The sequence below is a fragment of the Amblyraja radiata genome, chromosome 37 (assembly GCF_010909765.2).
Source record: "Amblyraja radiata isolate CabotCenter1 chromosome 37, sAmbRad1.1.pri, whole genome shotgun sequence".
NCBI classification, from domain to species: Eukaryota; Metazoa; Chordata; class Chondrichthyes; order Rajiformes; family Rajidae; genus Amblyraja; species Amblyraja radiata.
Window position 1 is genome coordinate 3,254,131 of NC_045992.1, and position 23,681 is coordinate 3,277,811.

General features: G+C 38.6%; 1 protein-coding gene across 2 annotated transcripts in view; it reads left to right on the forward strand.

Annotated features, from left to right (window-relative positions):
- Window positions 1-16,376, forward strand: part of ogdhl (oxoglutarate dehydrogenase L) — a 60,856-nt gene extending 44,480 nt beyond the window's left edge. Inside the window, exons 16-22 of one of the 2 annotated variants that reach the window (XM_033012854.1) lie at window positions 4,699-4,877; window positions 8,516-8,587; window positions 9,157-9,282; window positions 9,930-10,002; window positions 11,307-11,470; window positions 12,934-13,088; window positions 14,237-16,376. In XM_033012854.1, the coding sequence (XP_032868745.1) occupies window positions 4,699-4,877; window positions 8,516-8,587; window positions 9,157-9,282; window positions 9,930-10,002; window positions 11,307-11,470; window positions 12,934-13,088; window positions 14,237-14,336 (869 nt within the window). In that variant the 3' untranslated portion in view covers window positions 14,337-16,376. The remainder of the gene's footprint in view (window positions 1-4,698; window positions 4,878-8,515; window positions 8,588-9,156; window positions 9,283-9,929; window positions 10,003-11,306; window positions 11,471-12,933; window positions 13,089-14,236) is intronic. The other variant, XM_033012855.1, reaches the window with a different exon arrangement.
- The last annotated feature ends 7,305 nt before the right edge of the window (window positions 16,377-23,681 follow it).

The window sequence follows — 23,681 nt, forward strand, 5'->3', positions numbered from 1 at the left end:
GTATCATTAATGAAGATAAGTGAGCCAGTACCTTCAACAGCCATACATGCCCAGGCCATAACACCCCCACAGATGAGGTGGTATGCTTTGGATCTTGGGCAGTTCCTTCTCTCCTCCATACTTTGCTCTTGCCATCGCTGTGATGTAATTTAATCTTCGTCTCATCTATCCGCAAGACCTTTTTCCAGAACTGTGGTTGCTCTTTTAAGTACTTCTTGGTCAACTGTAACCTGGCCATCCTATTTTCACGGCTAACCAGTGGTTTGCATCTTGCATTGTAGCCTCTGTATTTCTGTTCATGAAGTCTTCTGCAGACAGTGGTCATTGACAAATCCACACCTGACTCCTGAAGAGTGTTTCTGATCTGTCGGACGAGTGTTTAGGGATTTTTCTTTATTGTAGAGAGAATTCTTCTGTCATCAGCTGTGGAGGTCTTCATTGGCCTGCCAGTCCCTTTGCGATCAGTAAGCTCACCAGTGCTCTCTTTCTTGTTAATGATTTTTCAAAGAGGTGATTTTGGTAAGCCTAAGGTTTGGCTGATGTCTCTAACAGTTTTATTCTTGTTTCTCAGTCTCATAATAGCTTCTTTAATTTTCATTGGCACAACTTTGGTCCTCATGTTGATAAACAATAAAAGTTCCCAAAGGTGATGGAAAGACTGGAGGAAAGACTAGGTGCTGAGAGCTCTCTTATACCTGCATTAAGGAGGCAATTAAACACACCTGAGCAATTACAAACACCTGTGAAGCCATGTGTCCCAAACATTATGGTGCCCTGAAATGGGGGGGCTATGTATAAACACAACTGTGATTTCTACATGGTGAAACCAAAATGTATAAAAAATATCCTTTAATAAAATCTGACAATGTGCACTTTAACCCCATGTGATTTTTTTCTATTACAAATCTCAAATTGTGGAGTACAGAGGCAAATAAATGATGGGTCTTTGTCCCAAACATTATGGAGGGCACTGTATATATTTCTGTGCAGATTGGTGCAAATGTTTTCTGTTGGAATGATTTTCAACAAACAAATTTTTTTTTGGACATTTTCCATATGTTTTACTGTTTTGTTGATGTTTAATTCCATGAACACAGTAAACTAACTCGGTGAACCAGAATTAGACTGGAGTTATGGGATTTTCCTCTATTCTCTTGTGTATCAAATAAGCAGGTACGAGACAAAAATCATTGCAAACAAACCTAGAAATGGTTGGGTTTCCAGATGTTCCTCTATAATACTGTCATCTGTTCACAACTTGGAGGCTTTCTATCGTGTCGGTGCTGAATGCAAATTGAGCATCTGGGTTTATGAAGTTCTCCAGTGGGAGTATTTTCTGCAATGGTTGACATGTTTGAAGTTTACATATGATCTCACCTGTAACAGAATTGCAAATCCAGTTGACATTGTAAGGATTTCGTAATCCTTGAAATAAGTGGAGATTCTTTTTTAGCAATAAATGTTCATTTCCCGCAACAGTGATGTTAAATAATTACATAGCCCAACATTCTTGCATATTCTATGCCAGGTTGCTAGTTGATATGAACCATTTTAGTGTAGGATAAATTCAAAATTTAATTCACAACTTTATTGTCTCTTCCACTGCCTCTTTGTTCGGCTACTTGTCTGGCTTTTGGTCTCAGGCAATGTGAATTTTGTTTATCAGAGATAAACTTGGGGAAAAGGATATGAAAACTTTGGGGAAAAAATTGCAGATGATAGAAATATGTGCTAAAAAGGGAATCTGCTGGAAAACATTCAACAGGCCATGTTCCCACCCAAATTCCATATCCTTGTCCTTAATTCAAACTCCTTTGAGGTAAATGCCTTATGAACAGAACAACCTCAATGCTTTAGTTAACCCTGAGCTGAGTAGGACTTTGTTCTAATAATGGCTGTGTTTTCTAATACATTTTTGATATTTGTGACCAGTTGTGATTGCATGTCAGAACTACTACATGGTGGGATGTTTATAATATTTCCCTCTTTAAATTAAAAAAAACCATGTAACACATTTATGCATAGTAGAATGGCCTGAGCATATTGTAGCCAGTACTATATTATGAAGAGTAATTTTCAAATGTAGTCGCTGCTGTCATTTAGCCAGTTTCCTTAACACTTTCTAAGTTGAAAGAAAACATGTGATTTATAGATGACTTAACAACCAATACTAATTTATTGTTTGAGATAAGTGTCATAAACAAAGAGTTGTATAGTGTTATCTTGTAGTCCGATGGAGATCCATCAACATTCAGCCAAAGCATGAATTTTATTGATAGGACACCCATGGAAATTGGCAACTGAGCTGTTAAACTACAAGGCACCCTTTCATTTTTCCTTTCTAAAGTTGCCAATGGACAATTGAATTATATGTTTTATTGTAAAGAGCTCTCTTAAAACAACAGTGCTGCCTTTTGATGACACACATGTAAGGTTATATGTATGAGCTGCATGTTTACCTTTTGCTTCTGATCATGACTTGGTACATCCATTTCCAGATCCCATGTATCGTAATCTCTAGAGTTTTGCAGCTTTTTCTTTTTTGAGAATGATTTCTTTTTGATTTTGTTCAATTTCATATGTGCATGTATGATCAAAGTTGAACAGGCAGCTGGTTAAATTAACATCCGATAAATGTGGAGCCTTATAAAGGCAAGCCAGCTGGGTTTTGGCTGCTTTGTGGCATTTTCCACATGAGAATTGCACATTTGAATAAGTAAATTTAATCCTGTATCTATGTGTGCAAGTATTTTGCATTTTCTGTAATTAAAAATGTATAGCTGGGATGACACCATGTGTTTTATAACATATTTGTAAAGGTCCCTGCTTTTATCATATAAACACATCAGTTCATCATACTTTTTACTTGAGATTTGACTTCTAAATTCTCAAGGCTATTCTTTTCATTCAGGATATCATGTTGAAAGTCTTCACCATTGTAAAATACCCACCATGTTGCTGTGCTCCCCATACTCGGGGAAATGAATTTAATCTTTGCTTTCATGGTTGTACTCTTGTGCTTCTGCAATCTCATGAAGACAAACGTTGACCTGCCCTTGCTTCTTGGATGCTTCCCTCCCACTCCACTTAATTTGTGCATTTATTTCCACCATCAGTTTATAAAACTATATCCCTGTTACAATGAGTTACTTTCTTATAACACTCAGTTATTTTTACTTTCCATCTGATTTTTGAGACTAAGATAAGAACAAAAAAGATTCCACCCGATTCCAAAATGACTTTCAGTTTGATTCAATTCCAAATTTACTTTTTTATAATGCACTGTGTACACCCTGTGCTGAAACATTTTTAGAAATAAAAACAGAAACCACAACAATATGAAAATAAACAAATTTAATCACAATACAGTAAAAATAACTAAATATTTTCCTTTATTTTTTCGCATTTTGGCATCACTGCCAAGAATAGTGCTTATTGCCCATCACCTCATTGTTCATGAGAAGGTGGTAAAAACCACCCTTGAACCGCTGACCCTTCTGATTCAGTGCCCTGCATTCAGTGCTCATCCTGTGATCTTCTCTACAATGGAGACATCAAAAATAGATTGGATGATTGCTTTGCAGAGCACTTTAGTTCAGCCCATTGGCATGACCACGAGCATCCAGTTACCAGTCACTTTTGAAAGCCACTAAGTTTATTCAGCTCCGAACACATTGACAATAAGAACACCTACATCAGGATGCTATTTGTTGACCACGGGTCATTCTTCAACACCATATCACCTGTAGACCTCGACCTTGGCTGTGGGTCTCCATCGATAATGGGCATGTGGAATTCTTGACTGGCAGACCTCAGTTAATTAAAATTGGTAATAATCTTTCCTCCACCGTGATCCCCAACACCGCCACTCAAGTTGTGTGCCTCGTTCCTTGCTTGACTCCCTGTACACCTTGGACTCAGTGGCCAAATTCATCGCCAACCCAATGTTTAAGCTTGCTGATGTATCACTGTTATCAGTCGGACCTACAGCAATGATGAAATGAGGACCAGGAACAAGATTTAGAACCGTCTCATGCAGTCATGGCAATAGCATACCCCTTTACATCAGCAAGACAAAAATATTTTAGTTGGTGACCTGAGGAAGCAAGGAGGTAATACAAACCTGGCTTCATCACCAGAGATTCTGTAGAGATGGTCAACAAGTCAATTTCTTAGACATTCATATCACCAGCACCTAACTTTCCGTAAGTTCAGCAGCAATTTCTAATTGCACAGAATATATTGCAGGAAGCCAGATTCTTCAGCCTAAACAGTCTTTTCTGCTCCACTTGAGACATCATTTTTCCTTATCTAACTCTATTAGCATTACCCTGTAGAACATAGAACAAGTACCTCACAGGACCACGGCCTACAAAAACCATGTCAAACATGATGCCATGGTAAACTAATCTCATCTGCCAGTTCATGATCCGTATCCCCCCATTGCCTACATATCAATGTGTCTATCTAAAAGCCTCTTAATGCCATTATCAGATCTTCCTCGCCCATTTCTCATGGCAGCGCATTCCAGGCCAACCACTGTACGTAAAATAACTTGCCATACACATCTTTAAACTTTACCCCTTTTTTTTGTACAATAGTTAAAAGTTATCACATGGTGATTTGTAACTTTGTTACAGCTGTTCAAAAGTCTTAAATGGACATTCTGTTTTAATTTGTACTTATTTTCTAACCTAGGTTTTGAGCTTGGATTTGCTATGGCAAATCCTTATGCTCTGGTCTGTTGGGAGGCTCAGTTTGGTGATTTTTACAACACAGCGCAGTGCATTTTGGATCAATTTATAAGCTCGGGCCAAACAAAGTGGATCAGAAATAATGGAATTGTGCTCCTTCTACCCCACGGAATGGAGGGGATGGTAAGAATTCTTTATACGGTACATACCTAGACATACATATTGATGAGTCCTTTGGTAAAAGTATCACAGGTTGTTGGTAGTTTATTGGCAAAACTGTGTTTCACTGCTGGGTGGATGTTTGGATGTTTTGAAATGAATTAGGAATGTAAAGCACTGGGGCTATTTGATAATTTTCATTTAAGATGAATGTATATTCCCCTCTTGGAATATTCTTTCATTATATTTAAAAATTGAGACCTGACATCGAGTTATACAGTTCTCCAGCATGATATTAATGACAACTGCTAAGGAACAGTAGTTTAATGAACAGAGAACTTATGGTCCATTAAGTTAATTTGACAATTTATCTCGCATATTCCAGAATACAGAAATAGACCTATGAAACTTAACCATTTCATGAACTTACAAATAGAACTCTTTGCAATTCTTGCATTTGGAGACTTTAGCTATTAATGACTATGATATAGTTGGGATCACGGAGACATGGCTCCAGGGTGACCAAGGCTGGGAGCTGAACATCCAGGGATATTCAATATTCAGGAGGGATAGAGAGAAAGGAAAAGGAGGTGGGGTAGCGTTGCTGATTAGAGAGGAGATTAACGCAATGGAAAGGAAGGACATTAGTTTGGAGGATGTGGAATCGGTATGGGTAGAGCTGCGAAACACTAAGGGGCAGAAAACGCTGGTGGGTGTTGTGTACAGGCCACCTAACAGTAGTAGTGAAGTTGGAGATGGCATCAAACAGGAAATTAGAAATGCGTGTGACAAAGGCAAAACCGTTATAATGGGTGACTTCAATCTACATATAGATTGGGTGAATCAAATTGGCAGGGGTGCTGAGGAAGAGGATTTCTTGGAATGTATGCGGGATAGTTATCTAAATCAACATGTAGAGGAACCAACGAGAGAGCAGGCTATTTTAGACTGGGTATTGAGTAATGAGGAAGGGTTAGTTAGCAGTCTTGTTGTACGTGCCCCCTTGGGCAAGAGTGACCATAATATGGTTGAGTTCTTCATGAGGATGGAGAGTGACATTTTTAATTCAGAAACAATGGTTCTGAATTTAAAGAAAGGTAACTTTGAGGGTATGAGACGTGAATTGGCCAAGATTGACTGGCAATTAATTCTAAAAGGGTTGACGGTGGATATGCAATGGAAGACATTTAAAGACTGCATGGATGAACTACAAAAATTGTTCATCCCAGTTTGGCAAAAGAATAAATCAGGGAAGGTAGTACATCCGTGGATAACAAGGGAAATCAGGGATAGTATCAAAGCGAAGGATGATGCGTACAAATTAGCCAGAAAAAGCAGCATACCGGAGGACTGGGAGAAATTCAGAGACCAGCAGAGGAGGACAAAGGGCTTAATTAGGAAAGGAAAAATAGATTATGAAAGAAAACTGGCAGGGAACATAAAAACTGACTGCAAAAGTTTTTATAGATATGTGAAAAGAAAGAGATTAGTTAAAACAAATGTAGGTCCCTTGCAGTCAGAAACAGGTGAGTTGATCATGGGGAACAAGGATATGGCGGACCAATTGAATAACTACTTTGGTTCCGTCTTCACTAAGGAAGACATAAATAATCTGCCGGAAATAGCAGGGGACCGCGGGTCAAAGGAGTTGGAGGAATTGAGTGAAATCCAGGTTAGCCGGGAAGTGGTGTTGGGTAAATTGAATGGATTAAAGGCCGATAAATCCCCAGGGCCAGATAGGCTGCATCCCAGAGTACTTAAGGAAGTAGCTCCAGAAATAGTGGATGCATTAGTAATAATCTTTCAAAACTCTTTAGATTCTGGAGTAGTTCCTGAGGATTGGCGGGTAGCAAACGTAACCCCACTTTTTAAGAAGGGAGGGAGAGAGAAAACGGGGAATTACAGACCAGTTAGTCTAACATCGGTAGTGGGGAAACTACTAGAGTCAGTTATTAAAGATGGGATAGCAGCACATTTGGAAAGTGGTGAAATCATTGGACAAAGTCAGCATGGATTTACAAAAGGTAAATCATGTCTGACGAATCTTATAGAATTTTTCGAGGATGTAACTAGTAGCGTGGATAGGGGAGAACCAGTGGATGTGGTGTATCTGGACTTCCAGAAGGCTTTCGACAAGGTCCCACATAAGAGATTAGTATACAAACTTAAAGCACATGGCATTGGGGGTTCAGTATTGATGTGGATAGAGAACTGGCTGGCAAACAGGAAGCAAAGAGTAGGAGTAAACGGGTCCTTTTCACAATGGCAGGCAGTGACTAGTGGGGTACCGCAAGGCTCAGTGCTGGGACCCCAGCTATTTACAATATATATTAATGATCTGGATGAGGGAATTGAAGGCAATATCTCCAAGTTTGCGGAATACACTAAGCTGGGGGGCAGTGTTAGCTGTGAGGAGGATGCTAGGAGACTGCAAGGTGACTTGGATAGGCTGGGTGAGTGGGCAAATGTTTGGCAGATGCAGTATAATGTGGATAAATGTGAGGTTATCCATTTTGGTGGCAAAAACAGGAAAGCAGACTATTATCTAAATGGTGGCCGACTAGGAAAAGGGGAGATGCAGCGAGACCTGGGTGTCATGGTACACCAGTCATTGAAAGTAGGCATGCAGGTGCAGCAGGCAGTGAAGAAAGCGAATGGTATGTTAGCTTTCATAGCAAAAGGATTTGAGTATAGGAGCAGGGAGGTTCTACTGCAGTTGTACAGGGTCTTGGTGAGACCACACCTGGAGTATTGCGTACAGTTTTGGTCTCCAAATCTGAGGAAGGACATTATTGCCATAGAGGGAGTGCAGAGAAGGTTCACCAGACTGATTCCTGGGATGTCAGGACTGTCTTATGAAGAAAGACTGGATAGACTTGGTTTATACTCTCTAGAATTTAGGAGATTGAGAGGGGATCTTATAGAAACTTATAAAATTCTTAAGGGGTTGGACAGGCTAGATGCAGGAAGATTGCTCCCGATGTTGGGGAAGTCCAGGACAAGGGGTCACAGCTTAAGGATAAGGGGGAAATCCTTTAAAACCGAGATGAGAAGAACTTTTTTCACACAGAGAGTGGTGAATCTCTGGAACTCTCTGCCACAGAGGGTAGTCGAGGCCAGTTCATTGGCTATATTTAAGAGGGAGTTAGATGTGGCCCTTGTGGCTAAGGGGATCAGAGGGTATGGAGAGAAGGCAGGTACGGGATACTGAGTTGGATGATCAGCCATGATCATATTGAATGGCGGTGCAGGCTCGAAGGGCCGAACGGCCTACTCCTGCACCTAATTTCTATGTTTCTATATGAAAGTGTTCCCCAAAGGCAATTGGTCACAGAGTAAATGGTGGAATTGTACAAAATATAAATACATCAATTGTATGCTTATTTCTTGGTAGAAATAATCTGTCCCTATTGTTATAGGATCATGTTAATAACATATTATTCACTCATATTTGTTCTGGTATATCAATGGATAGCTTAAAATAGTTGTGCACACATTCTCAACACTCGTGGAAAGTTTGGGGGAAAATTGGATCTGTTGTGTTCAGGACTAAGTTCTGGGTGCTTTGAGAATTTGCCCCACTTTGAACCATTGTACAGCTGTCAGTTTCTGTCAGGTTCCTGTTTATAGCAATTAATTAATCTTCCAATTATTTTTTTCAGGGTCCAGAACATTCTTCAGCTAGACCAGAACGATTCTTGCAGATGAGTAATGAAAATTCAGATGTATATCCTGTGAGTAAATTCTGTTATTGCCTTTTATTTAAGCTCTGTAACTCAACATCTGTTGACAAAGTAATACAAAAGTACAACAAAAACTGACCAGCTCCTGTACCTTTACTTCTGGGCCTTTTTTTAAAGTAGAAATATGTGAAAGTGGCACTTACCTTGTTGCTTAAGTATGTAAAGGCACCTTGTGTTTTGCGTGTGCTTGATTTACACATTTTTTGAATAATGCATTTGATTAATTATTACCGAAGTTTAATTTACGTGCTCCTATTTTTAGAGTAAGGCGTTCAAATTTATGCCTGGCATTCCATGGCAGCATAGTCACTTGCAGTACTTGGCATTTGTTTGATTTACATGCCTTTTGGTCTACACGCTGCTTATCCCATTTGTAAAATAATACTTTGATGTACCACTGTGAGAACCCTTTGTTTACATGCAGCAATGACATGGATTGCTTTACCATTTTCAAAGATTAAGGATGGTGTAAATAAACGTGGAGAATATTTCAGAAAAACATTGAGATGTTTTGCAACATGATTGCTGTTTGAACTTTTTGAATAATTATTTTTCTTCAGAGTTATACGGAAGACTTTGAAGTAAAGCAACTGTTTGACTGTAACTGGATTATAGTAAACTGCTCCACACCAGCAAGCTACTTTCATGTGTTGAGGAGGCAGATCCTGTTACCATTTAGGAAACCGGTATAAAAATCCTCTACTACTTCCTCAGTTATAATTTCATAAGTTGTTTAAAATGTTTTAAAGGGATTGGCATGCTGTATGTTATGAAATTTTACAAGCAAGATTCTGTACTCAAGATTCATTTATAAAATCATAATTCTAAGCAAGATTGGACCATTTGGTTCTGGCTTACTGTGTGCCTTCTTCATGTGTTCGGAAACTATAACATCTGGTGTCAAAAAATCTATTGTGCTCTAACCTTGATTGTATCTAATTGTCTGAGGTGGAGAATTCCAATAATTCATAATTGCATTTGTAAATATTTTTTTCCTTAGTTATCCCAAGACTACACCCCCTGTTGCTAGACCCTCCATCTAAAAGAAGCAACTTGGCATCTTCTTTGAAAAACCGCTTCCCAACGAGTTTAGGCAAACCTTTTAGGACATCCCCTCAACTCAGGAATCAATCCTGCAAAACCTACACTGCACTGACTTTAGCGGTTTATTATTTCAGTTTGGAGAGCAAAATCTCGTATAAATGGATAAAACCATGACAATCTCTGCAAAGCGTTCATCTGTATGTTAGACTGTGCATAAAATCCAGCATACATTTTGTGTTCCTGATCTCTTGCTTCACCTGCATGTTTACCACTTGTGCTCTTTTTTCAGTTGATCATCTTCACGCCAAAATCTTTGCTAAGACACCCCGAGGCCAAGTCATCTTTTGATGAAATGGCTACAGGTAATTAATTTTAATATTAAAAAACATTAATGTTTTGCAAATAACTTTGTAAAGAGTTATAAAACTTAAATGCCATATTGGGGTAGAGGTTCTGCTGTAGGCTTAATTAACGCGAATAAAGACATTGTCCAACTCATCCACGCTGCCCATTTAAGCGAGTTCCATTTGCCCGCATATCCCAGATTCCTCTCAACCTTTCCTATCCATGTCCTTGCTCAATGTCTGTTAAATGTTGTTATTATACCTGCCTCAACCACTTCATCTGGCAGTTTGTTCTACATACGTATCACCTTGTGTATGAAAAGTTGCTGTTCAGATTTCTATTAAAACTTGTCCCTCACATCTTAAAAGATTAGAGAAATGCAACATGTTTTTCTTGAAAATGTAGAACATTTTTACCATCAATTAGTGATTGTCGGCTTGAAACTTTTTCAAATTATTATCATAACCTCTTATCTACAATGAGTTGACTACCTAGAGAGAGTGAATATAAAGAGGATGTTTCCATTAATGAGAAGTCTAGGATCAGAGGGCACAGCCTCAGGAAAAAAGGATGTATTTTTAGAATGGAGATGGGGAAGAATGTCTTCAGTCATAGGGTGGTGAATCTGTGGAATTTATTGCCACAGACTGCTGTGGAGGCCAAGTTATTGGGCACTTTAAAAGCGGTTCTTGCCAAGAATGGGGTTGAGAGGAAAAAATTGATTAGCCATGATTGAATGGTGCAGACTCGATGGAATAAATGGCCTATTTCTGCTTCTATGTCCTATGGACCCACTCCCCAACACATGAGCCTTCAAGTTTCCTATTAAAGTTTGCGCTAATTGACATACATTTACCCCCCAAGTCAATTGTAGAACTTATTGTCACCTGGATTCCGATGAGCCTTTGCTCTGAAACCTTCACAGATCGCTGATCATCTCTTAGTTTAAATTGGCAAATCTGCACAATGGAGTCACATTTACCAATAAGAGTCATAGAATTGTGCAGCATGGATACTGCCTCTACGGCCCACTACATTTATGTCAACCACCAAATGCCAATGTACACTAATTCCATTTTTTTCTATTCTTTCTGTACTTGGATACTTGATTAATTATATTGTCAAGTATAATAACAGCTGGGCCAACTTTGGACAATGGACTTCCTGGTCTCACTCAAAAGTATTGGATCTGTGTGAAGATATAACGTATTGCACGATATCTTTGAATTGGGGATGCTTATCTAGAAGGAACCTTGTGCATCAAAGCTGTTGTTTGTCTCATGAGAATTTTCAAATGAGTTATCGATATTATATTTTCTAGGTACAAGATTCCAACGAATCATCCCAGACGCAGGGGTTGTATCAGATAATCCAAATGAAGTGAAGAGACTGGTTTTCTGCACTGGCAAAATTTATTATGAGCTTGCAAAGGAAAGGATAAACAGAAATATGGAGAAAGAAGTGGCCATCATCAGATTGGAGCAGGTAAACCCAGAGATGGAACATAATGAGAGAACATCAAAACACTTCTGATACTGTGAAGTTCAAACGGTAGAAGAAAATGCTGCACTCACTGAGCAGGTCAAGCAATGTTTGTGGAAAGAGAACCAGTGATATTTCAGGTCAAAGCCATTCATTAGAACTGAGAGAGAAAGAAAGAAAGCGAGTTAGTTTTAAGTGGCAGAGGATGCGAATAGATGGTTAGCTCGAGCTAGAGTTACCATGGGGATGAACTATAGATGAATATGTGTGGTGGATAGTTAATGAGGGTAGTTGGAGGGCAAACAAAAGGCATGTAAAAGCTGTAAATTCCAAAGTTGTAGGAATTGTCCATCAGGTCAAGCCATGCAAGTGGCGGAGGAAAAATGAAGCCAATATTAGAGATGATTCACCTAAAGCAGAGCTGGCCAGATCTGATACAAACAGAAAGAGCCAATTTACCGTTGTCAAATTTATTAGTCTCGAAGGCTAAACTATGCCCAATTCAAAATTGGATGTAGCACATGGCATTGGAAAAAGCACACATGAATCACTGCTTCAGCAGGTAGGGCTGTTTGAGTGCCTGGAAGAGGAAAGGGAAGAGGTAATGTCGTACTTGTAATTGTCTCTCTTCACTTTCCACCATCAAAATGTATTTGACCTGAAACATTAACACGGTTTGCCATTCCACAGCTACCTCCTGACCTGCTGAGTGTTTTTAGCATTTTTATTTTGTATTTCCAGCATCGATTGACCACCATGATTGAAATGGCAGTATAGTTAATTTCACAAAATCTATGTTCGGAAATGTAACTTTTAAATAAGTAAATTTGTGATCATATTTTTATGTACATTATTATTATGCCCAGGAATGTCAATGATTAGCAATAAACAATTAATTGGGAATGGTTTAGACTCTGGGAATATCTATCACCTGTCTGTTGTCATGTCTTTCCAATTGTTGGCTTAGCCATATGCCAAAAGATATTCCACCATATGAAAGTATATTCTGCAACTCCAAAAATTAGTCCTTGTTAAAGGATTTTCATTATTATTTCATTTAACGCGAAGGTGGGTAAAACTGTTTGTTAATATCAAAGTCTTTATTTCTGCCAAGTTTAAATTTTGTAAATGTACTAACCTCTTTATTTATGCAATACATATTGCTGTTGGGAAGATATATATTGTTTTAAAATAATTTAAGTTTTAAATGGTTTCCTTTTCTGTAATCTTTGATTTTTTACCTGATACATGTTGTATGCACTCTCCATGTCATCATTCTGCTCAGTCATTAGATTATCTAAGAAACTATGTGAACACATTTTCCATTAACAATATTTTGATGTGAAAGTTTCAATAACAACCAGAATGCATATCTCTGCATTGTGCTGGGAATGGAAATGAAATCCATTAGTTCCTGACAAATATTTTCCCGGAATTGTATCTGTAATCATGTATTCTGTTTGCAGTTATCCCCATTTCCATTTGACCTATTGAAAAGGGAAACTGGGAAATATCCTAATGCTGAAATTATCTGGTGCCAAGAGGAGCACAAAAACATGGGCTACTACGACTATGTGAAGCCTCGATTCAAAACACTATTGCATTATGAAAAATCTGTTTGGTAAGCATCTTGGTTTATGTTGATATACATTACATTTTCTTCTTGTAATAGTGAGGAAAAAGCTTAAATAATGAGAACAGGATCATGAACCTTGGGGTTGGTATCTGTGGTATGCTGCCCAACTTGTAGGGTAAAAGTCCAATCCTCCAATTGCCAGCTCACTTGGAGGTCTACTTATGTGAGGATGATGCTCTGGGGCATTGAGGCAGTATCAAATGGGGCATTGAGTGAGAGTAAGGAAGTCATGTTGCAGTTTTATTAAAATTGGCCACTGAACTTTGAGTATTTGTGTGCAGTTGTGGTCAACCCCTTTACAGGAAGGATGTGGAAGCTTTGGAGAGGGTGCAGAAGAGGTTCAACAAGATGTTACCAGGACCAGAGGGTATTAGTTTTCTGTGGAACATTGGAAGTTGAGGGAAATAGACATAAAGTGCTGGAGTAATTCAGTGGATTAGACAGTATCTCTGGAGAAAAAGGATGGGTGACGTAATGGGCTGGAGCTCTTCTTCAGACTCCACATAATTAAAGACTACTAGACCAAGTGCAGACCCGTTGGGTCTGTTCCCCCAACGCACGGTTGCGGGGTGGGGTGCTGTGGTTTGCCTGCATTTAGTTTAGTTTTGTTTAGAGATACAGCACGGAACAGCTCTGTGGCTCACCGAGTCTGCGCCGACCAGCAATCCCCCTACACTAACGCTATCCTGTACACTAGGAACTCTTTACATTTTTACAAAACCCAATTAACCTTCAAACCTGTATGTCTTTGGAGTGTGTGAGGAAACCAGAGCACCTGTAGTCAGGATCGAACCAGGATCTCTGGCACTTTAAGGCGTATGTCTTAGAGTCATAAAGAATGTTACTATCTATAATCTAATTTGGCCTGCATTTGTGATTTAGAGCTGGCAGTTTTATTAACAAAATATCCCTTAGCCATCTTAAATGTCAACAATGTTTGCTTATTAAAATTCAGGATCATGATTTAATTAGCATGTTATTTAATAAAGCGATTTAACAATATATTTTTGAGTTAAAAAAAATTTTAAATGCAAAATGAATGTTTTTCGGGTAACATGCAGATACTTTTGTTCAAAGTTTAAAATCTGAATCCTATGCTGCCATTTAAATTGATTTCATTGAACTTCCTACAGTTATGTTGGGCGTGAACCTGCAGCTGCACCGGCCACAGGTAACAAGAATGCTCACCTTGTAGAGCTGCAGCGAATCCTGGACAGGTGTTTCAACTTCTAAACATCTGGGACCGTGCTTTCTTAGGTCTTTCTTCATCAGGTCATATAAAATCCTGTGGACATTGAATTAGGTGTTATTTCAAGGACATTGAATCTTACTGTGGTGGAAAAAAATATTACTCAAGTAATTACTGTTCATTTGTATTGTCTTTATTGCTGTCGTTCATGTAAATGTGAACATTTTCAGTTATTTTCTACTTTACTATTAAGTTGGGGAAGTAAAATACCACTTTATGCAAATTGAGGACCAGATAAGAGTATATTCTTGAGTTGATTTATATATTACAATTGTTTCTTAATGCCAGCTATAAAAAATATATTACTGTTTCTCTATAATTTCAAATATTACCCTTTTGGGCTTCCTATAATAATATACCATCATAATGTCAGCACTTAACTTTCTTGATCTTCAATTGTACATGCAACATTGCTAATTTGCCCATAAGGAAATGGGATACAATGGCACATGCTTCATTCATAAAGAATATTATCTCTCTGCTCTCAGTGCAATGATGTGATCAATGGAGTGTACAAATAGTGATTTTAAAATGTAACATGTTCCATTTGTGATGAAAGACCTAGTGCAATTTCATCGTTTGTTGGAGAAAAATTGCATCTTCAAGTTTTAGATTGACAATCGCATCTATCATCAATGAAAGCACAATTATTCTAGGAGGGTTATGCATTTATTGGAAAGGCTAGGCAAAGGAGATTTACATCAAATCAACAATACAAAACTATTCATTATACTACTTGATCTTAACCCATCAAGAAATAGGGACCATTGAAGCACCTTTAGAATATAGGGATATTGATTAAAACACTACCGTATATAATTGTAAGTAACAATTTATCTGTCAATATAATTGACCTGAAAAATGCTAACAACGCATGTAAATGAATATTCTTCATCTTTGCTTGTGGAAGAAATCCTACATTCCATGGTTCATTATGCAGCATTCTATTTAATTTCCAAATTAGATAGATGAATGTCTTTCTGATCAAGTCACTGCCCTGCTAAAAAAAATAAAAAATTGGGGCGGTTTCAGCTAGCTTTAGAAGGGGTGCTAATTATCCTTTGTTAAAATATACAAAATAATAAGATTTATGTTTAAATATAGCTGAATCCCTTATTTTGTAAGTGAGGCAAGATGCTAATTTCTAAATTTAAGAACAAAGTTGAACTTGCAATTTGAGATTGCAGATCTTGCACCTTCATATAAATGTTACCACAGTTTATGTTGTGTAATTGGTTACCATTGCAGCAGCAGAGTTAGGTGAAGGTTAATTGGATAGGGAGTTGCTACAAAACTTTATCTTTATTTGTCACAGCATGGAGCTGTAAATGTAATCTCACAGTGTGTGTCAGGATTGGGAGCAAGGCATATTTTGATTTCTAATGTCACTCTCAGCTAACATTGAATAACCTCAAATAGCAAAATAATTGTCTACGATACTGCAAAGCTCTTACAGTAATGAGGTGTTTCAGCTTGTGAGAAAAGTCCAAAAAATAAATCTGCAGGAGAAACTGTTAATAAATGTTCACTTTCAGTGGAATGGAGGTGATTAAATCAAGTTGGCACTTTCTGAAAATTAGCACTTGGCCAGCGCAGTTTACATTGTATGCATTAATGTAATGCATAATAAAAAATTATATTAGAGCATAACTATATTTTTGTTTGTTAAATTTAGCAAAAAAAATTGATGTAAATATAAACTGATTTTACTTGTTTAAACCAAGAAATATTGCTTATTGTCAAAGAAGTATCAACGATCCAATGGTGACTCTACAATGTATGTGAGGCAAGTGATGGAAACGCCAGCTCTGCATATGTCGGAGAATAAGAAGTAATTGACAAACAATGTTACATAAAAGATTGATGCAGCTATGCAGAATTTACAATGTATTTCCATTGTTGGTAGGGGATTGGTTAATTTTAAGCTTGTTTGTATTATTATCATATAGCTGTGAGATGGATCTGCATTGAACTATTGGTCAGTCCGTTTCTTCATGGTGTGCATTAAAGTCTTTTTTTAATCATTTCTAGTTGATTATTTGAATACATGTCAATTGTGTTTCCTGGAATGAACAAAATATACTGGTTGCCTGAAATCTGAGTAGAACTTTTCTTCTATTAATTTTCCTCCAGAAACAGACATGGTGAGAATGCACGACATGGAAAGTTCCTCACCCATCACAATATGTCCCTACAAAATAAAACTTTTACCTGGAGTATTTGACATCAAGCCATTTCCTACTTTTGCAACCAGTGCACTTTCTGGATGCTGGTTAACTTCGCTGTGCCTGGCTAATTCATCATATTTGCTGTGAAGTGTATACAGCACTCTCAGAAACATGTTAGGTGTCAAATCCTGCAGGTTGCAAAAATCCCATTTGAACAATCAAAGTATTATGCTTATGACGTAGCATACCATTTTCTATCGTCTGAAGTTGGCCTACGAGGACCCCAAAGATATCTATAAATCAAATGGGATACAGTATTCCAGAATTTATCAATAAATTATTTTTTTAATATTGAAGCCTTCATTTGAAGTTGGGTAAAGCGGCGTAATAAATTGCTTAATTTAATCATGTACAGGATCCTTCAGCATTTTTATTATTTCACACAAAGTTCATTGTTATTTCACACAAAGGGCGGTGGGTGTATGGAACAAGCTGAGGTGGTTGAGGCAGATGCTATTGCAACATTTAAGAAACATTTAGACAGGTAAACATTGAAACATTTCTCCACATCAGTCTGAAGGAGGGTCTCGACCCGAAACGTCACCTATTCCTTCGCTCCATAGATGCTGCCTCACCTGCTGAGTTTCTCCAGCATTTTTGTCTACCTTTAGACAGGTACATGGGAAGGACAGGTTTAGAGAGATATGGGTCAAACGCAGGCAGGTGGGACTAGTGTTGATGAAACATGTTGGTCAGTATGTGGGTAAGTTGGGCCAAAGCACCTGTTTCCACACCATGAGCAGTTAAAATATAAAGAAAGTTCCATTCTCATTCCATGCGGTTAGACTCTATGAATTGCCTACAACTGGTCTTGCATATTCAGGGTACAATGTAAATTTGAAGTAAGAAAATACTTAATAATTATAAAAGTATGAAGTTTGCTTAACGGTGAAAGCGGTAAAGGAGCTACGATAAGCAGAAAGATGTCAAGTGAAATTTAATACAGTTACAAGACTACGCTTTCCTCTCACTTTGTTCTTTTTTGATGAGCTGTAAAAGGGGAAGGACATTTATAGAGATTGGTTGTTCAGTGACAAAGGAGTATAAACTGAAGATTGTCAAGGAAGAAAATTTGTACAAGGGACATGAGATGTCCTACCAGAAACAGTGATGGAAGCAAAATCAATTTGGGTTTCTAAAAGGGAGAAATAAATATTTTTAAATATTCAATTGGACAGCTCTTCTCAAGACGAACACTGCAACTAGAAAGCTGCCTTCAAACTCCAAGATGTGAAAACTTAGAATGAGGTAACAGTAATTAATTCATTGTCCGTGATACACAGAAGACATTAGGTCAGTCTATCCAATAAAAAGGGATTCAAAATGTTGAAGAAACGCAACAGGTCAGGCAGCATCTTTGGAGAACATGGATAGATGATGATTTGGGTCTCGACCTTTCTTCAGACCCAGTCTAAAGAATGGTTCCACCCCGAAATGTCACCTATCCATGTTCGCCGGAGATGCTGCCTGACCTGCTGAGTTACTCCTGCACTTTGTGTGCTTTTGAGTATTAACCAGCATCTGCAGTTCTTTGTTTCTTCAATCCATCCAATCATGGATTTACTGCTGATTGAGTCGATTTCTTGAGGAAAAGTCCTCTCTGCTATGCAGACATAGATGGGCAAAAACTGAAAACATCTTGCCTGTTGTATATGCACTCTATTCAAATTCCCTATTCCATTTATGCTTTCCTATCAGCACATCCTACTTAACATCTAATGACAATATTTAATAAAAATCATGTCTAATTACAATTTTAATATAAAATTTGAAAAGTAAATACAAATAAATAAATTCTCTGAAGTGATTGAACTAATTGACTGTGATAAAGTGTATTTTTTATATTTTTAGGCTTTTGGATTTTTTTAAATAAAAAGCTTTTAAGGCCAGAACATGAATAATGCATTTAACATTCAAAAAAGACCGTTTGTGGAATAAAGGCAAGTGAGGCATTAAGCGAGTCTTTCGTGCAAGTTACTTTGCAGGCAATAACTTTCACTACAGACGTTTACCATTTAGCAGTGATATTCCTAAATATTTTGATACCTGATTAGGATTTACCCTTTTGGATAAATTAAGCCAAGAGAAAGAAAGGCCATGGTTTTAAGTTTGCATGGAGTTTGTACATACTGTAACTTATTCTTTTTGCAGACGTGCACTGAACTAACAAGAAATATAGCTTTGTAACACCCTCCTTCACAACACGTTTAAATGTCAAGGATGTGCTTTGAAGACATCAAAATAAAGATTGTAAATGAGTTACAATTGAAGCACCATTGATGCTAAAATGCCAGAGTGAAGTGCAGATCAGAAATAGGTTGTTTTCTTTGTTGATTTTTTTAATTGTGACCTTGCTATAATGCCTACCAAAGCTGCTTTGGTTGCATCTGTCCAAATTAAACCATGGACTTAGAATAAAAAACACCTGTGTAACTGAGGGAATACTTAGAGACACGCGACAGCAGATGCTTGAATCCAGAGCAAAAAACAACACGGCTAGAGGAAATACAGCAGGTCAAGCAGGATGTTAAACACTTTAATTCTCTTTCCCATTCCCATACTGACCAGTCTGAAGAAGGGTCTCGTCCCGAAAAGTCACCTTTCTTCTTTCCAAAGATGCTGCCTGTACTGCTGAGTTTCTCCAGCATTTTGTGTCTATCCAGGTGGTAACAGATTGTCGAGGATTTGGGTCGAGAGCATGCATCAGCACTCAGAGGGACTTAACCAATGTATGAGCAAGTGTGTCCTCCAGTATGTGCTAACTGTACTTTCATCTCCTTATTAATGCATGATGCATTTTGGTCAACTTTTAGTATTTGCTGTCTCAGTTTGCCAGCTCTGCACTGATACAGTAAATATTCACAAGACACATCCTCCTCCCTGTCCCCTTCTGCATCAGAAGGAAGCATTCCCTCCATGAGGTATTCGAACCACTGTCCATTTCCCTTCTCACACCACAGACCAATGCAACAGCAAAGGCTCAGCGCCTGCTGTAGCTCCTCCGTTTCTGTTGTACAGGGACCCAAGGACTCTTTCCAAGTGAAACAGCAACTTCCACATCCCACTTTGTCCATTGCACCACCACCTCACCCCTCCCCCCGCTTTAAGATAAAGACCAATATGTCCTTTGCCTCCCGAAGTATTGGCTTTAGAACGTCCTGCAGATTTCTGTAATTTCTCAGAAATCTGTGCTGTCATTTTCAAAGGTTAATGATTTTGATGGTGACGATATGGTTTAAAAAAATTACTAGATTTAATACAGCATGGATGTCAAATTGGTTGCCTCAAAAATATTAAAATTATACCCATCAATGCATTTTTCACAAAAAAACACCCAACAATTATTAACAACCAAAATATTCAATCATTTAAGCGTGACATCGTCATCAGTGACATTGCCAATAATATCCACTTTTCCCCGCTGTGTACGATAAATGCGATAGGAAAACTTTGTAGGAATTGCCACTGAAAATTAAAATGGTGTTGAGGTGGATGATCAGCCATGATCGCAATGAATGGCAGTGCTGGCTCGAAGGGCCGAATGGCCTACTACTGCACCTATTTTCTATGTTTCTATGAGGGTAGACAGTATGATTATAAAGAAGTGAAATGGCTGCATAGGCTTGATGCTGCAATAAACACTGATTCAAATGTTGTAAACTGTTCTAGTTTTGCTGTCCTTCTTAATGTTAGTAGATCCCCAGAAGCTTGCAACAACCTTGTAGTAAACTGCGAACCATCTGTCATCCTCCATGTATTAAATATACCATGTTGCAATTAAACGGATAAAGATTAAATATTCAAGATCCATATTTTGTTGAATAGGCCCATGAAAGGGAATGGGTAATTTAATGAATAAATCTGTTACCTCTTTGCCCTTAATGTGGAAAAACAATGCATATAATCAGAGGGAAAGTTCCATATTCCATTCACCTCGGATGAAAGCTGTGAACCAGATTCCGTGTGCTATGAATGATAATATCTTAAGACAGTTTTAAAAGCAGATGGGATGATTGTTTGAATTTAAAAATATAGTCTATGTCTATCAAAACCATTTTGAATGTGAAGAAAAAGGTTACTGCCTGTTGCCATGACAATTGGCATGTTGACTGTATGATTTTAAAGTTCAGAATTTATTATCCATTTGGCTTTAGATTTTGAAATATGTTTATTAAATCATAAATTAACATCATACCAAAACAGTATAAATGACTTTGCCTTTAATGCCTAATATAATGACACTTGAATCACAAATAAATTAAAGATGTACAGGTATGTAGGTTAATTGGCTTGGTATACATGTAAATTGTCCCTTGTGTGTGTAGGATAGTGTGTGCGGGGATTGCTGGGTGGTGCGGACTCGATGGGTCGGAGGGCCTGTTTCCGCGCTGTAGCTCTAAACTAAACTAAACTAAACCACCCCTTAGCCTTCTGCACTCCAAGAAATAAATACTTCTATAAACAGCTTGCCAAACCTCTCCCTCCAGCTCAAGCCCTCGATTCCTGGCAATATCCTCTCTGCGTTCTACTATTGATGTTGGGTGACTAATTCCAAATCAAAGTGCTATGTGTATTACCGACCCCAGGGGAACAAGTAATTAACCCCTTTCAGGGTGGGATTCTGACAGTCAACACTGATCTTTATGGTACGCAATACACTTATATGAGTCTGATCTCCAGTATATTCTCTGATGCATCTGTTGTCATTCCATCAGGTAACCTACGGTGAATTAATATGTGTTATTTCCTGCATAACATGAAACTCTATTATGTTTGGATGCAATAATCTAGTGAAATGCAATTTTATGTTTGGATACCTGATGGAATCAGAACTCTCTCCACCATGAAATAGAGTATTGGATTCTACTTGATGACATTACTCAGGGAAACATGCCGACTAAAATGCACAATGCTTTGTTAATTTGGCTGCAACTTCTAAACCCCTAGCCGAACGTGTCTTGGCCTCTTTTGCATTCACTTGAATGAGTGTTTGGAGCCTTGGTTCACGGCCTTGTCATAATGCAGGATGTACAATTACAATAACTCAATACTGGATGTGGATGGAAGACCAAGTTTCTGTGCTCCAATCGTTGATCCAGAGGTATGATCTGCCAGGACACATGTGCCCTATGGAGCCTGGAGGTTATCTCGACCTGTATGTTTTCGAGAGCATATTTTTTAGTTAGGCCCACCGAATCCGCAAAGACTAGCAATCCCCGCACACTAACATTATCTGACACAAAATAGCGGTGTTTTTTTGTTACAATTATACCAAGCCAATTAACCTACAAACCTGTATGTCTTTGGAGTGTAGGAGGAATCCAGAGATCCTGGAGAAAACCACCTCAGGTCACAGGGAGAACATACAAACTCTGTACAGACAGCACCCATAGTCAGGATTGAACCCGGGTCTCTAGCGCTGTAAGGCAGCAACTCTACCGCTGTGCCACCATGCCGTCCACTCTTTGAACTAACTTCTTTTTTCTCTTAAAACAAACTTGTTTTCTCTGTTTCCCAGTTCTGAAGAAGAGACCCAGAGCTAAATTGGGAGCTCTGCTTCTCTTTCCACAGATGCTGCCTGACTTACTGCTTTTATTTCTGACAAGATGATGAATAGCAGCACCCGATTGTAATTATGTTCCTCATGTTCTAAACACCTCTGGTCCGCTAGTTACCTGACCAGAACTCTCTTACCACGGCTGACTTCTTGGTCAAATTTGCAATCATATTTTTCCTGTTTTGAACTCCAGTTAATTATGTTCTTCGATCTAGAAATGTCCTACCTTGCTATGAACTAGCTCTTGTCATCTTATGAGCAGCTTAACCATGTTATGCAAAACACAACTCAGTGGGCCAGGCAGCATCTGTGGGTGGAATGGACAGTTGAAGTTTAGGGGTGGGGATCCTTCCCCCTCCACAGACGGAGAACATTGTGGTTTACTGAAGATTCCAGCATCTGCAGTTCCTTGTGTCTCCATTTAACCATATTATGTCCCCTCCAGACCTCAACACAAAAGGCCCGGAGGAATTGTCTTTGTTTGCAAGCTTCAGTGATCTACCACCTGTTTATTTTCCAAAAAGTGAAAGAAAAATGTTCACGCCTTCCATGCAGATGATTCATAATACAGATGCCCACCTGAGGACTGAGATGTAAAACTAACACAGCTCATGTTCCCAGCCTGTCAAAGCTATTTCACTTCATTGACAACACCTTCTTGTTTACTTTTCTGCACTATCAATCATATATTGTTCCAAATGATGGCTTTGTGCCTTCAGTTATTTTGTTCTAAGTCTTGGAATTCCTTACTTTAGGCAGTCTGTGCTTTCATACTCTGTAAATTTGCTTCTTATAGTTTAACTTGTTTAACATGGCACACTGTTTGGTGCAGATATTGTGGGCTGAAGGGCCTGTCCCCGTGCTGTCATGTTCAATGTTGGTTTGTCAGCTTGGTTTGTCACTACCATCCAAGAACGCAAGAAATTGCAGAGAGTTGTGGATGCAGTCGTGTTCACTGCTGGCGCAGCGGTTGAGTTGCTGCCTTATAACACCAGAGACCCGGGTTCAATCCTGACTACAGGTGCTGTCTGTACAGAGTTTGTACGTTCTCCCCGTGAACTGCGTGGGTTTTCTCCGAGATCTTCTGTTTCCTCCCGCCCTCCAAAGACGTGCAGGTATGTAGATAAATTTGCTTGCTATAATGTAAAAATTGTCCCTAGTGTGTGTAGGATAGTATTAATGTGTGCGGGGATCGCTGTTTGGCATGGTGCCGGTGGGCCGAAGGGCCTGTTTCCGCAGTGTTTCTCTCAAAATTCTTGTTTATTAGTTTAATTTGGCATCATCAATTTAACGTGGCATACTGTTTGGCATGGATATTGTGGGCTGAAGGGCCAGTTCATGTGCTGTAATGTTCTGTGTACGTTTTTCAGCATGGTCTGGGAACACCCCCACCCAAGACTGCAAGAAACTGCTGAGAGTTGTGGATGTAGCCCAGTCCACCATACAGACCAGATCATTGACTTCATCTACACTTCATGCTGTATTAGGAAAGTAGCCAGGACCTTTCCTACCACAATCATTCCTTCTTCTCCTCCCTTGAAAGC